The 14944-nt window shown below is 37.6% G+C and overlaps 1 protein-coding gene across 1 annotated transcript in view; it reads right to left on the bottom strand.

Annotated features, from left to right (window-relative positions):
- LAMA3 (laminin subunit alpha 3) overlaps positions 1 to 14944 on the bottom strand; it is a 111066-nt gene that overhangs the window by 71362 nt on the left and 24760 nt on the right. Inside the window, 12 exon segments of the mRNA XM_084282759.1 lie at positions 223 to 328; positions 697 to 749; positions 1268 to 1367; positions 3007 to 3053; positions 4181 to 4315; positions 7051 to 7185; positions 7996 to 8056; positions 8060 to 8127; positions 8259 to 8300; positions 9592 to 9654; positions 10434 to 10565; positions 11544 to 11634. Coding sequence (XP_084138885.1) covers positions 223 to 328; positions 697 to 749; positions 1268 to 1367; positions 3007 to 3053; positions 4181 to 4315; positions 7051 to 7185; positions 7996 to 8056; positions 8060 to 8127; positions 8259 to 8300; positions 9592 to 9654; positions 10434 to 10565; positions 11544 to 11634 — 1033 coding nt within the window.

Here is a 14944-nt window from a genome sequence, read left to right as displayed (position 1 = left end):
TGGTAACGTCTGCCCTATTCTTTCTCCTTTTGGAAGGCAAAGAAGGAGATTTCAAATATAGAACACATCCAGCTCAAACTGAGACTTGTACATGTTACAAGTAATAGTGCAAAACACTGCATAAACGATTCAACAAACACATCCACGTTTTAAAAATATGACCTGTGGAATCCTAAATACTTCTGTGTTATGTGAAAATTTGCTGCTAGAAATGTTCTTTACCTTGGCAGCCAAAATAATTATTGTTTTCAAGAGCATAATAACCAGCTTCACAAGTGTCACAGGAATCTCCACAAACATTGGATTTGCAGTAACAATGTCCATTTTCCTGTGAAGAAAATAATTTCATCAAAAATTTCATCAGCACCTTCTTCAGAACTTCATTCTTTCAATACTTTGAATTCCCTCCAGTTGTGAAGAGGAAAATCATTCTAATTTGAACAAAAACATTTTATCTGGACATAACTTAGTTATTTATCACCTTTAATGAACAGACAAGAAATCCCTACTTTTAAGGTGATGAAAACTTTTCATAACTTTCATACATCCCTAGGATGTCACCTGTCATTTCATGTGTAAAAATTTCATGTGTAAAAAAGCAGTAATGAGTTCCAAGATTTCCATCTTACTATGTTACAATAACATATATTTACAAAAATAAATTGAATTAATGTTTTCCTTATAATTCCACTTCACCTGTCGACATTCTCCAACTCCACTTAGTGTTCCACTCACATCACAATGGCACGCTGCACGGATTGAAAAAAAAAAAAAAAAGATAATCTGCATTTCCTCTTTCCAATATGCTTTGCATTAATAAATAAATAAATAAATAAATAAATCTTGAGTCCTCAATTTGGAGTCAGTGCAACAAAGTGGATTCTACTCTGGAAGGTTCAGAACAACAAATAGATACTGGTGCAAGGCGAGAAGATAAAGCAAAGAAGAATGAATGACTTGTGTATGTGCAATTTACTGACGTGTTTTGAAGTATCCTAATTTACATCTAGCAAAACCAGTCTTTTCTGGGTGTTCTGACAGAACTGCTTTCTGTCAGAGTACAGAACTAACAAACACTCATGAAATTGTGGTCTAATTTCTAAAAATAACTTTTGCTATTATAGGTAATTTGGTTTTCAAATTAAGTAACGTGAAAACATGTTCTTAATGAGTTGTTAAAATCACTGAGCACCACAGCTAACAAAGACAATATTCAAAATAATTTAGCGTATTTCATAACCCAAAGAAACATGTCTTAAAGCTGTACCTGTACATCCTTCAGGGTTTTCTTTGGCCAGGTTCCAGTACAATGGTTTGCATTTACTACATGTAGGACCTTCAACATGCTGAAGACATTGACAATAGCCCTAATGACAGAAAGAAGTTGATTCATCTGTTTCATAAAAAAACACACAGCTCTTTAGTATTATGGAAAATTTAATATTATAAACAACTCAGGCAGCTTACTGACTTTCACAAAAGCATGGAATCCACAGCTGATTCAGATTTCTTGGGTTTTTCTGTCTCACACTATCAGCACAGGATTGTTCCATTTTTCCATATCCAATTTATCCTAAATATCGTAACATACTTTCCAATTCTTTCATAGCCTTATTATAACTGCTCCAAAGCATTAACAGTTTTGTGTGAAGTTTAAAATACAATTTTTCCTAAAAGTAGTCATTATTTTTTATATTTTCTCCTACTTTTATCATTCTGTTTTTCTTAGGAGGGCAAAGTAGAAACAACAGTAGTAAAGTGAACTAATTCAGATTCAAAATGTTAATATTAGTGTTTGTTTTGTTTTTAATTATGGCAATGACACACTTTTTTTTCTATTTTTTATTTTTACCAACAACTTTTCTGTACTTTTAATCTTAGATAATTTATGTTCTGAATCACCCATATAGTAGCATACAGCACTGTGAAGTAGATATGATGTCGACGTTTTTTTTTTTTGTAAAATTGATTTAGGTAATTTTTGGTAGAATTTATCTGTTATGTCTCTTCTTCATATTTTCTTACACTTCTCCATTTATTAACTATTGAAAAAATAATTATACAAAGCTAAAGCATATTTCTCTGAGGCAACAGAGACTTTTCAATCCCCTACACATTATTCTTAGGGACAAGCATAGGCAAATAATAGTAAATTCTGCTTTTCTTCTTAATTCTTTTTCTATCCTTTTCCATAAAAGAGAATGGATGTCTCTCAGCAGGGCTATTTGCTCAGGCGCATCAACATTGTTTCCAGGGAGTAACTGGTTTACATGTGGCCAACTTTAAAAAAAGCTGTAAGACAAATACAGATGTATGCCCGAGCCTACCTCTTCTACTTGCCAGATTTATTTTCTGGGTCTTCTTTGCAACCCATTTATATGGAATGTAACTTAACAGTTTCTGATCTGTGATTTTTCATAGTATATTACTAATATAAAAATACTAACTACTAATACTAGTATATTACTAATATCAATACTAAAATGCTAGTATATACTTTCATATAATAAATACTAGCATATTACTGATGTTAAAATACTAAATACTAAAATACATTTTTTTGGAAATAATTTGGTACTGAAATGGTCCAACCCAGAACCAGAAGGTCTTCAAAGCATGCATAGGTATAGATGCACACCTGCATGCATGTATCAGCATTCTAGCATACCAAGCACACACAAACAGTATGCATATTGCACATATAAAAAGATTCAAAGAGATCTTGAATCTTCAAAGGAGATTCAAAGAGATCTTGAATCTTCAAAAAGTTTAAAACAAACAAACAAAAAAACAAACACCATCCTAGACAGGTAATTGCATTTGTTTTGATCAAAGAATAAAACACAAAGGTCATTTCCTCTCTTACTCTGCAAATAAGCTTGTGCAATTCTTTCACAGATTATGATCAGGCTTCAGGCACTTAAGCGATGGAGTGAATGCGTTCAGCAAAGGCTCAGACCATACATGAATTATGAATATTGCTAGCTGCAAAGACAGAATACTTACAGAATGAGAACCAACACTACCTGAAGGGTCACATTCACTGTTGATTCCTTTAGGAATTAAAAAATAAATACATTAAAAGATCTTTTGAAAACAGAGCTATGAAATACAGTAATGCAAAAAACTACAATGTAAGCTCTGCAACTTTCAAAGCGTGTCTTAATAGTCACCTTGAAGTGACTTAATTACTTCAATCTTTAAGACCAGAAGAAGCCTTTAACAGTGATTGTTCAAATATGTATTTAGCCTAGTTTGGACTAATTGTTTTGGTATACAAAGTAGTCACTTGGAAAAATGTAGCACCAACCTACGACTGAGAGATGTTTTCTTAAAGTTTCTGTGGCATTGTTGAAAAAAGGTTTTAATCTTACAATTTACTTCAGAGAATATACAGAAAGATGAATGACATCCTCGAATATCTAATCCTGGTGTGTTCCTTCCTTCCCACACTTCAGCGCGTTTCTATGAAACTACACATAGCAAAATGTCCTGAAGCACCTTACAATAAAAATGGGGGAGATATGAACTGAATGCAGGATTTTCTATCACAAATGTTACCTTCACAGTAGGGGAAACTGTAGGCTGCAGAAAGGCATCTGTCACACTGTCTCCCCGTAACACCTGGTTGACATTCACACTGCCCTGCTGTTGGCTCACATGTATTGTGCTGGGTACCAAGAGGAGAGCACTGACAAGCTGTATAACCAAAAAACAAACAAACAAAACAAAAACACATTGACAATATTAGTAGAGTTCACCTTGAACATACGAAATAATAACTTTCAAAACTCCGGTATTGCAGAGGTTTTGAGCACCGTCTAGACTGCCCTTCATTTTTCTTTGAAACAAATCACAGGGTCCACACACCTGCTTGGAACCTATGAGTTTGAGATGATCTGTTTCATCTCAACATTGTTTATCATGCTTACATTAATCCAACTTGCACAGATAACAGGAACAGAGATGATGTGCCAGGTGGGGCTACCAGAGTGTGTGCCTGCCAAGAAGCCTGGACACTGGCTTGATCTTCAGTGTCACTGTTGCCAGCTTTGGAAGGAACAAAACTATCATGCTTACATAGTTTTTGATGGCAATATATATGGGAGAATATATTTTCTTCTGTGCTATAGCAGTAAGATGGCAAGCCCCAGTAAAAGGAGGAAAGGCTGGTACTCACGCAAGCAGCTGGGATAGCTGTAATAACCTGGAGCACACTGGTTGCATTTAAATCCAGCAAAGTTCCTGTGGCACAGACACTGTCCTCTGGGACCACACATACTGTCCACTGAGCCAACTGAATCACAATTGCATTCTGTATGGGGGATAAAAAACCAGTAATAATCACTAAGTATTCTGACAGACACATGTCTAAACAAGTAGTTATTTAAAAGAGAATTTGCCCCAAAGACACCTTTAAATGTTAAACAGTCAGGAGGAATCCAGACAAACTTTAATATCACCGCCAAATAGAAATATCCTGAAATAGATGCTTATAATGTAATCGTCTCCTCAACCACTGATAATCAGGTTCTTACTGCAATGCCATGATGTACAGCTTAGACATTTAATTTGATTCCTTGCAAAATATACATACAAGGAAGAGAAGTCTATCTTAAAAGGGAAAGAAAAGTCCCATGAGAGAAGTACTCATCATCTTTACAAAATAACCTCTGACAAAAAGCATCCACAAAGCGAGGCTAGGTCTAACGGCTGACAAATGTACTAGAAAAGCAGTTAATGATGCACAACTTCATGATGGACAAATAAAGGATACACAAGGTAAAAACTGCTGACCTGTTGTAATTCTACAAGCTGGCAAGCAGTGCACTGCAAGAATCTGCACATGATACGTGAGGCACGCTGTCAGACTGTAACAGCTAGCTGCGTGGTGCTTCTCCTGGATTTATCACTGGCTTAGGCTAACAACTCTATCACAGATATGATGTGCTGTTTTGTTGAAACGATGCTGGAAGTTACACAGGCCCACATTTTATAGGTACATGAACAAGAGCCTGTCCAGGAATCCCAGCTGCCACGGGTTTTGCAGTTAAGGCTAAGGTTTGCAGTTAATCTCTTACATTATTTGACTAGCAAATAGCTGACTGACAAATATAAAACAAACACTGTTCAAATACTGTCTTTCTATTGCATGTTCATTTTCCTGGTTCCCCATTTTGATTCCTCTTCATGCTGAAGCCAAGGATGTCTGGCTTTGCTGTGTTTACGTCAAAGCTTCATGGAAAGACATAGGACTTGCTAGCAAGTTGTGTAAGAACAATACGAACACTAAAGCTTCCAAAGACATCACCAACACTACAGTCCCCTCCCAACTGAATATTAAATCACAGTCCCTCCTCGTTTTAATCATTTTAGTTTAAAGGCTTTGTTTGGATCCTGCTCCTGTTGAAGAAAGCTTCTATATGGTACAACAAGGTAAGACCATAAAGGACAGTTTTAGCTGCAGTAGCCAAGAAATTATAAAGCTACCTCCCTTCTGAAGATGACAGCTCCAAACAGGAGTAGCACTGTTCATCTTCCACCACAGTCTGCAGTATGCTGCATTGGTTTAAATTTAACCAATGGCAGCTTATTTTGATAGAACAAGCTGTGAACTGCAGCAGCTTTGAGTAATCCCACTGGCTGTGTTTTCAACTATTTTGTCTGTGTTTTACAATTTGTTGTTGCATGCTCTCTTAATCTTGTATGTCTCTTTTCAGCTTTTGGTGTTAAAAGTTTAAACATATTCAATATGGGTTTGATTTGCTCTAAGATTGCTATCTAATTCAGTTCTAAGAAAAGAAAAAAAAAAAAAAACACTATTTTAAAACCACTGAACAGAGTGTACCAAGGCAGAATCCTGATTTTATGTTTTTAATTTTAAAAAGTTAATCTACTCCAGACCATAAAAGCACAGTCACATGGTATTTCTTTATTCCAACCATTGTGTTTAGTAACACAACATAATACATCTTTGTACAGCATAAAGAATTCTGCTGGCTATTCATTGGACATGAACATAAAGCCCAAAAGGAAGAAGACTGCTATAGTCAGCAACTAAAAATAACGAGAAAGAAGAAAGTTAGTCATAATGTTCTAAATAAATCCTGTTACCCTATATAGGAAAGTATATTTCAAAATTCAGCAATAGACTATATTCTTTTTGAATGTACAATTCACTAATCGTAGAATGGTTTCAGTTGGAAAGGACCTTAAAGACCACCTAGTCCCAACCCCTCTGCTACTGGGGGCACAGGGATTTTCAAGGATTATCAAGGACTAAGAGCCCCTCTCTCATTCACTGCAAAGGCAGACAAAACCTAGGGGCCAGATAGGACTTGATGGCTTCTCCATACACACAAAAAAGGATTCTGCATTTCCAGGTTATACTTCTTCAGTACTGATCACTCTTCATTTTACATAAAAAGCAGGCTAGTCCTTGGTGTCATCTACACTGGTGAAACCCCATGTAGATCAATCATGTTTCATGATTACATGAGCAAGGCCTGCCATATGATGTTAAAATTAGTAAGAAGTCATTATGAAGGGCAAAGTGTGAAAAATCACTGTGAAGGGCAAAATCACTTTCAGATTTACAGAACACACAGAGTGCAAGGTACTACACAAAGATCCTCTGCAGAAGTATATTAGTTCTTCACCTCTCTACTGTTTTTTTACTATGCCAGTTCCTTGCCAGCAGTCAAGCATCCTCTGCTGCTGTAGACCTCCATGATAAAACAGTTTTCAAATCCTTTGGTTATTAGTAAGACAGCTGTGCTAACTGAAGCTAAATCAAACAGTCAGACCCAAGAAAAAAAAGCCCATGGGAAAACAGACTATGTAATTATTTCCTACTGTAGAAACATGCACGGAATTAGTGCTTGGAGAATGAAAATATATAAGGATTTCATTGTAAGGAACAGAAGAGTCTCTTTCTCACCTAGTGCAGTGAACATGGCTTCAACCCCTGCAAAAGCAGTACCTTAAAAGCATTAAAGCTTGCCTACTCAGGGGTCTGTCTGATGACATACATGTAATCTGCAACCTTACCTTCACAGACAGGGAAAGAGTGGTGGCCAGGCTGACAGCTGTCACACTGAAGTCCATGTACCCCTGAGCGACAAAGACACCTTCCACGAAAATCACAGACTTCAGGACGGGTACCCGCTGAGTTACACTCACACGCTGCAACCAAGCAAAGAATTTTCAGAGGCAGTCTCTGCAGAAGTGCTCTTTTATTATTACACAAATAAATAAATAAAAGCCACTCCCCAATGATCAAGAGGACCAAACTCTTCTCCTCACATTCATTTAGTTTCGTAACAGCTTTTATTGATCGCCAGCATCAGTAAGAATTCAGTATTGAGGGAGATATAAAGGAAAATCTGTTAGAGAGGAAGAATCTGGCTTAAAGTAACTATTGCATTCAATGTCAGGGTTGAAGCACACTTAGCCTGTCCCCACTCAGGACAGATGCATCAATATGGTATGCTGACTACTGAAAGTAGCTCCAGTCTTTTTTAAGACTAAAATTAAACTATTTATGGTTTGGATTTATAGTCTCTGGAGGAAGCAGTTAATAAAATCAGCAGTATAGAGCTGATTAATTGAAATGCTTTAAAAACAGTCAGTTTTCTGGTATTGATTAGAAAGGGCAGCTTGATACATGAAAGTGAGGTTGCAAACTAAAGTTAAACATAAATTTCCCCCCAAAAAGGATAAGCAACAGGAATGCTTTCATTGGTATTCTAAATTTCATCAGGAATAATATTATTAAATTCACTCTCAAACTACAATCCAACAGCTGCATCACAAAATAGACAGCAATCAGTGTAATAGAGGCATTTTTAGATAGGAATCACTCCTCATCTAGTTTTTCTTTTTTGACTTCTGTGAGTTTTGGAAGACTCCCTTATAAACACATCTCCATAGCAAAAGAATTTCATAAGCTTGGATTTTTGGATATGCTTGCTGAAAGGGAATGTTTTGGCTTACTCTGGCAGTCATGAAAAAAAGCCATTGCACAGGTATCACAGGAAAAACCCTGAAATCCAGTTCAACATCTGCACTGTCCTGTATTTCCATTACAGTCACTACCAAGAACTCCTGTGCCGTGGAACTGGCGTGCTGAAGAGCACATTTGTAAAGAAAACATTTGCAGCATTACAATCTTAGAGTTGGCATTTCACTTGGAAGCTAAATGTTGGCATTTACACCAGGGCTCAGTCTCCAAGAGTAAAAGAAATTATGGAACTTACGCAGACACTGGGGGCCAAAATACCCTGGTTTGCAGCCACCTTCTAGTTATTACAGGAAATAAAAGAAAGAAAGGAACAGAAGTTAGTGCACGAAACCATGCAACTCCTTGTATTTTTGCAGGGAAAAACAGATCAGTACTTAGTAATTATTGCTCTTGAATCACCAAAATTATTCATATGACCTTTACGTGCAAATCTCGCTTAAAAATAATAAATTGTTTAGTTTGCCAGAAGTAACATACAACTTCTAGACACAGAAGCTTCCATTTAGAGATACCTGCCTTTCCTAAGCCTTCAGATTGAGGTGCTACTTGTTGAAAATGTAAATGGCTTAAGCTCTGTTTACTCCTGATTATATTTACTTGTTTTATCAATGCATTTTTTTTCTTCTTCTTTTTAAAACACTGCAAGAGAAGAAAACATGCAACAGAGCACACCCAGAGGCCTACCAGGGCAATTATTTTTGATGCCATATAAACAAGATGATAGTTGGCTACAGGAGACTAAAGTTTTGTAGGCTGTAACAGCAACTGCATACCCTTTCAAGCAAACAATTAGAACCTGTAGATACATAAATGGATGTACACCGTCTACTTATATCCAAGGGCCTGCTACATTCGCAGAAGAAAAGACTTTCATTTGCCAGTGTAAACACCAGTTCTATTAAACTAATAGAAAATAATGGGGAAACGCATTGTTTTTAGGATATGACAAAGGTTGCTAGATTTTTTAAAGTTATTAATCCTGAAGTACGTTACTAGTATGTATTTGATTTAGCACTGGCTGTGAGATGTCTCGGTTCTGCAGTACAACGATATACACTAAAATACAAAAGCCCACCAAGGGAATCACTTTATGCATTTCAGACAGCTTTGCAGTGGGATAAATAAGAAATATGTAGCCCTCTTAGAAATCCAAGTTCTTCACAACGTACAATTCGCCAGGTGCAAGAGGTGAGTCCATAAACAGAGAGCAATTAGCCTTAAGAAAGAGATTTACACTGCAAAGCAGCTGACAAGTTGTACGTGTCAGAAAGCCTTGATGGATCTATTCACAGGCATCAAACAGGATGGTCAGCTTCTTCTGCAGATGTTTGCCAGAGGCTCAAACTTATTTTGATCCATAACTCTTTCTGGAAGTATCCCACTAAACTGTTTAATATGAACAAGACTATAAGATGAACTTCTGGTGAGAACAAAGGCTCTCTGAAAGATAAATATCAACACTGTCAAAACTACTACATAAATCTCCATGAAAGAACACGCACCACTAAAATAGTGAAAAGTTGTGACAGGGGAAAAAAAGTGGTAGAAAAAAAAAAAAAAGAACTTGCCTATTATGTCACCAGCTATAGCATCACTTGGATTTGGAGAAGTAAAAGGATATACAGGAATACCTTTAAAACAAAAGAAATGATAAGGTGTATTTGAAACAGACACATTTATTTCACTAAAATTCTTGACAGATAATGAAGGTCTGTCCTGTCAATACAAAGAGCATGATTAATTTATCTTAAATTAATCAGTGGCATTAGATCTCATTCTATTGCCATTTTTAGTAAATGGAAGCACTCAGAGATTCTATCACATCATTTTTCTCATTCTATTTTCTTTGGATTTGCTAATTCCTTTCCCTCAATCACTTCTTTAAAAAAAATGAAAGAAACTGTAACCCTTCCTTCATGGCTGACAGTTTTATACTCTGCCAGGAGGGTCTTTCCAACATCACACTGGCACCATTTTAGAATTATTTTTAATTATTTTAGAATCTTCTGAAATCCCACAAACATGGTTTATTAGGCATAAAAGTTCCAAACCCTTGGAGGCCTCAAGCAAAACACACAACCACTCTCTCCCCCATCTCTCACTAGTCATGTTCTACTTTTTAGTCCAAGTGAGTTATAGACTCTAGACTCTCTGAATGTCTTAAATGAATTCAGAATTCTGAGAATGAAACACAATCTATCTGATTTTCAAGTAACCACTGTTTTGCAAAGTAGACCAGACTACCTTCTGTGTTATGACAACTGATTTATTGGAATGCGTATGCTTGAGAATCTGAAACACCAGATGTTCAAATCAAACAGTTCAACCAAACCCACTGTAATTAAAACATCTAACTCTTTAAAGCACGTTTAAAATTCTGGAGAACAGACATTTTTATTTGCATACTTACGGATACAAAATGGAAAACTATAGAAACCATCAGCACAGCGTTCACAGTTTTCTCCCTGGAAATTCTGCTTACAGAAACAGCGGCCAGAGCCTTCTTCACAGCCCTCTGCATGCTCTGAGTTACAGCTGCAGGCTAAGCAAGTTTGAGAAAATAATCACTTTGGGGAAAGGTTTCATTTGTCTTCTATAGAAGTGCACAATGGCATTGTAATGTCATTTGCAGTTGTGAATGTGTCGTTATTTAAAGAATTAACATTCACATTCTGTTTCATATTTTCTGAGTACTCTAAATCACAGAATTAATCTTTATGGTATCCCTTAGAAATAAGATTTACACCATTTTCTTAGACTGTTTGTCTGTTTGTTTGCTTCAGAATTCAGAATGCTGCGTGTTATTGCTCCACAGCACTGCAGCATCTATCCTTTCTGTGGCTTCTGCTCTTTCTCTCTCCATAGTCTAGGCAGAGCACCATGCTCTTGTACACCTTCCCTTACACACTACATATGACATTATAGCAGCATTCCCACAGCTCTGCTGACCTCCCATTTATTTCAATACCCAAACACAACAAACCATAGCTTCCTCCTACTTGTCACAAAGTTCTGTCAGCCTGTTTGTTATTTAATCCTTAGTTCTTACCTATACTCAGTTCATCTTTTTTAAAAGCTCTATTTCTAATCATCCTATTGCATTATTATTATAGATGCTAGGTTAAGCAGTAGATAGATTAGGAGTAGCCATCATTATCACCTTTGGAGCTATATGGTAATATTTTCAAGTGACCAAAAGCCAAAAGATACCTTATATGTATGTGAGAGAACCAAGAGAAGCAGGGTCATGAGGATATGAGATGAGAGCAGCTTCTCAGAGGTCATGCCAGCTCACTGTGGGGTGTGTAGGGTCCTACCTCCTCATCAGCCTTTTATGGCTTACTTCCTCCCATTGTCCTACTGCTAGCCTGAAGCTTTAGGTTCATATGACACATACGTTGAGACGATTATCATTAAAAGAGTCAAAACCAACACAGGAAGTGGTTTGCAGTTGTTCTCCAACATCTTTTGGACATTTTATTCTTCGCTATGAGAAGATGCCAAATAGAGAAGGACTTACGTATACAGCCATCAGGAGCAGTTGCTGGAACACCATATGGACGGTAATAACCTCTTGCACACTTCTCACAGTTAATACCAGCCGTATTATGCTGTGCAAAATAAAGCAAAAGGAGAATATGAGATACAAAGGGGAACTGGGAAGGAGAATTAAGAAACAATAACATCCTTAACGCTGTCACTATACACAACTAAGAAAGGACCAGCACAGAAAAATAAAAAAAGAATATTACTGCAATAAAGACAACATTTGTCATTTGGTGTACTTTAACAACATACAGCTTCCTGAATCATGGTATTCTCACATAAAGTAACAGACTTTTAACTCTAAAATATTATGAAAATGACATATTTAACAAAAAATTAATTTCATTCTAGGAAAAAAAATCCCTTGTACACTATTACCAGATATTCATTGATTTTTATAATGCTTTCTTATAGTGTGTACATCATTCAGACAACTGCATTGTTAATTTTTCCTCATCCTGTATATTACTTCTTGAATATCCTTTATCCAAAATCAGCAATGTCAAAATACACCCAAACCTGATCAGCCTACAGGAAACAAAAGTAAAATGAACAAAACAGATCTACCATTAGGAAAACAAACATCTCTGTAAACTTGTTTTAGACACACAGAAAAAAACATCGTAAGTAATTTAAGCACAGCAAAAATAAATATATCTCCTGTGAACAAAGTCCTGAGTGTATTTCAACTCTTGCTCTAAAGCTCTCTCTTGTGGTGAGGGTGCCAGGAGCATGCAGCAGTGATGGCATTCAGAAGTTGAGCAAAGAGCTGTCACAAGGCATTCTCGTGGGCCAATTTGTCTCATGAGCAGGGGACAAGAAATAAGGATAAACCCTGCCCTGGAACAACAAAAGCAGCAAGCACCTGCCCCCAGCTCCCGCTTGCTGTTCACTTCCTTCTTAGGGAGTGTTGCAACACAGGGCTGCAAACAGGACTTCACGGGGCAGCTGGCAGGGCAGTTCATTAGCAGGGCACCCAGGACGTTGCTGTTTGTGGTTGGTGCTCTCCGTTTGGGCAATAGCTCTGGGTTCTGCTTCCAGCTCTGCCAGGAGCTTCCTCTAACATCTCCAGATCTGAACTACTGCCGAGAAAGGCTAATGCTGGAGTAGGGGAGGTGATGCTCACATCACACAGCAGGTGGAGATACAGTATTTGTTGCAGCACCTAGACCACAGAGTGGCCCAGCATCTCTGCTCAAGACTGTAGGACTCCTCCCAGAGTCACAGGATGCTGCTGTCTGGGTCTGGGGTTACACAAGAGGGTCTGGCTCTCTCCCTGGTGCTGGGGCAGGTGATGAACCTGTGCAGAGCTTGTGGGTAAGGATCAGAGGATGTACCAGCCCAGTTGATCACAGAATCACGGAATTGTAGGGGTTGGAAGGGACCTCAAGACATCATCGGGTCTAACCTCCCTACCTGATATTGCAGTAGGTGTCTGTTACAGAGAGCCTGAACAAAAAGGCAAATGAAGCCTTCTTTAAGCAGCTACAGAAAGCCCTGCAATCACAGGCTTTTGGTACTCATGGATGACTTTAACCACCCCAGTGTCGGCTGAAAGGGCAATGCAGCTGGGTGCAGGCAACCCAGAAGTTAATTTGAACATATCAAAGGCAATTTTTGGGATGCCAGGGCTCTTGAACCACTTAGAGATACTCTGTTCAAAGTGACACCGACAAACAAGGAAGAACCGATAGAAGATGTGAGGCTGAGGGCAGCCTTGGCTGCAGCGACCATGAGACTGAATTTTAAGGCCCTTAAACAAGTAAGCAAGACAAATAGCAGAATTACAATCTTGGGTTTCAGAAAAGCAGATTTGGGCTTGCACAGGTATCTGCTTGGCAAGATCCTATGTGAAACTGCACTGAAGGGGAAAGGAGTCCAGAAGAGCCAGCTGACTTTCAAGGACAGTCTCCTTAGCACAAGAATTGTCTTTTCCAATATGCAGAAAGTCAAGCAAGGAAGGCAGAAGGCCAGCATGAATAAATACTGAGACCCTGATTGATCTCAAACTAAGAAAGGAAGTACAGAGAAGCTGGAGGTAGGGACAATCTACCTGGGAGAAACACAAAGACACTGCCCATAATAATGGAGCTAAACAAGCCAAAGGTCACACGGAGTTAAAATTAGCAAGGGAGGTGAAGAGCAATGAGAGGTTTCTCAGAGGTGTACAGGAATAGGACAAGAAGCAACAGACCCAGATCAGAGCATGGAAAATTCCAATTAGATATTACGGGGAAAACATTACCATGCGGGCTGTCAAACACTGAAGCAGGTTGCCATCAGTGAGCTTGGCAATGCTCAAGGCTTGACTGGACAAGTCCCTGAGCAGCCTGATCTAATCAGACCTGCTCTGAGCACGGGGTTGGACTATGCGATTTCCAGAGCTCCTTTCCAACCTCAATTATGCTGTGATTCTATGTTTATTGTCTCTCCTGAAGCTGTGAAATAGTTAAAATAAAAGAGACTGTGAAAAGTACAATATTCAATACTATTACTGTCTGACACATTCAATATTCATTCAAGCATCCATTTCTTTTGCTTTTTTTTCCCCTGACGTAAGCAGAAAAAGTAAATTAAAATCCATGTACTTTGCTGATAAAAAAAAATATGCTATAATTAGATTTATGGTAAACTCATTTAATCTAGCACAACTCCCACAAAATTAGGTTACAAACAACTAATATCAATCATACAACCATAGACCCATAGACTTACAGATTTAAATTAATTTGGGTCTTTTATATCCTGGAAGCAATTTACGAAAAATGCTCTTTCATGAACAAAGAACTGACAGAAAGGACCAAGATGACAAATATGACCAGACTGCACGAACAATTTCTGCAAAGAAATATCAATTGGAAGACAAAGAGCATTTATTTCACTCATGCTAGTAAAAATAATTCTCTCTTCTGACTGCTTCTTGGACAATATCTTATACTGTGGCAATAAGATGGAAAACACCCTAAACATTTTACTGGACATCCCCTTTTTTGTTGCTTAAATACAGCTGTATTTTAAATGCACAGCATGGTAATAGACAAATCATTATATGCAGGTGTCATAGGAGTATAGGTTTTATGATAATTTTCCCTCCAAATTACATTCTGGTCAGCTGTTTGTTATCAGACAGACCTGACAACAAAAGGAAGACAATCTTTAAAATCAGTATTTAACTGTATTTAACCCTGAGATTATTGAAACAATGACTAATTTAGATTGGAAGACACATCAGGAGGTCAAGTGGTCCAATCTCACTCAAAGCAGAGATATCTCCAAGATTAGATCAAGGTGTTCAGAGCCTTGTATGATCTTTCCTGAAAGTAATTAGTCATACTAGTATAAACGTTCCTTACGATGAGAGACATTCCTTCTCTT

This window comes from Netta rufina, assembly GCF_964035555.1.
Source record: "Netta rufina genome assembly, chromosome: 2".
NCBI classification, from domain to species: Eukaryota; Metazoa; Chordata; class Aves; order Anseriformes; family Anatidae; genus Netta; species Netta rufina.
This window is presented reverse-complemented; position numbering and strand designations above follow the sequence as displayed.